General features: G+C 53.0%; 1 protein-coding gene across 4 annotated transcripts in view; it reads right to left on the reverse strand.

Moving 5' to 3' along the window:
• RNF17 (ring finger protein 17) overlaps positions 1–505 on the reverse strand; it is a 153,871-nt gene extending 153,366 nt beyond the window's left edge. For all 4 annotated transcript variants that reach the window (XM_006146723.2, XM_006146722.2, XM_027771133.1 and 1 more), the window contains exon 1: positions 341–505. In XM_006146723.2, coding sequence (XP_006146785.1) covers positions 341–470 — 130 coding nt within the window. In that variant the 5' untranslated portion in view covers positions 471–505. The remainder of the gene's footprint in view (positions 1–340) is intronic.
• Between the last annotated feature and the right edge of the window lie 901 nt (positions 506–1,406).

Genomic DNA, 1,406 nt, shown 5'->3' on the forward strand with positions numbered 1-1,406 from the left:
GTCCTGCTTGGTCAGACAATGGCTAAATTTCTACAACGGCCCTTCATGAACCCGTTGAGCCTGAGAACTGCGGCCTCCACAGCACTGAGGGAAGGTTGGAGGGCGGTGGGTAGCGGCTAGGAGTGGAGAAAGTCCCTCTAGCGCCCCGGGGGCCCCCTCGGGTGAGCCTGGCCCCTAGGGGGCAGGGAGTGTGATTTCTGCGACCTGCGGCCCTGAGGAGACCGGGCTGCGCCTGCAGGCTCACTAGGCCAACCTCGGGCTAGCCTGGCTAGCTGTTTGCCTCTCAGCGGGGCGGGCCGCAGGCCCACTCGGGGAGGCAGAGCAGCCTCGGACACCTCACCGGAAGCTCTGGACACCCTTCTTCCACACCGTGTGCACTGGATGTCGGCAGCACCCCAGGACCGCCTCTTCTTCACAGTTTGCCGGGAGGGCGACAGGGCGAAAGTAGCCCTCGAAGCCTCTGCCGCCATCGCTGCCTCCTTCGGGTGCGAGGACCCGCGCGCGGGCCACTCCCGGCAGCCCGTGGCCGCCGCAACCAATCGTTGAAGGCAGGTGGTGTTTTTTAGCCAATCAGCAGTTCAGGAGGCTAAAGCCCGCCCCTGAGCTGACCTTGGGGCCTGGAGCTGTTTGCTGTTTTACTCCAAGGGGCACCTGTGGTGGAGAAAGACCGTTATTTTTCAACTCTTTATCCATAGCATCCCCTTCTAATGAACTCAAATTCAGATTTCACATAGTATTACTTCCATTGGGGGTGGGTGTTTTTTAGCCAATCAGCAGTTCAGGAGGCTAAAGCCCGCCCCTGAGCTGACCTTGGGGCCTGGAGCTGTTTGCTGTTTTACTCCAAGGGGCACCTGTGGTGGAGAAAGACCGTTATTTTTCAACTCTTTATCCATAGCATCCCCTTCTAATGAACTCAAATTCAGATTTCACATAGTATTACTTCCATTGGGGGTGACGTCACAAGCAGCAAACAATCCTTTACATGGAAGAATCCTCCCCTATTATTAAATCAGGGCCAGACACCCTAAACTACTGTGTGCTGGGGATGTGGTGGTCTTGGCTAACCGTCGCTGGAGTGGTCAGTGGCAACCGTTAGGGGAAGAGTCAGTAATTTCCAATATAAGGGCTGATGATTACTAACTTTAATTGAGCCTAATGATATATAAGGCACTTATGCTGGGAGCAGTCAGGATGCTAAAAATGTATAAGCTAATAGGTTTCTGCTTGAGAGGTATGGAGCGCTCTACTTAAAAAAATGGTACCTTCCACTAAGGCATCTTATGTTAATTGCCAGACGAGTGTTAGAGATAAGAATCACTGTGTTAGGCAGAGGTAAAGTCATTCTGGTCTATAGTGGTACAAAATGCTTCCCCAGAGGATATAGAGTTTGTACTAGACTATAAATC

This window comes from Tupaia chinensis, unplaced genomic scaffold (genome assembly GCF_000334495.1).
Source record: "Tupaia chinensis unplaced genomic scaffold, TupChi_1.0 Scaffold000186_1, whole genome shotgun sequence".
In the NCBI taxonomy this organism is placed as follows: Eukaryota; Metazoa; Chordata; class Mammalia; order Scandentia; family Tupaiidae; genus Tupaia; species Tupaia belangeri.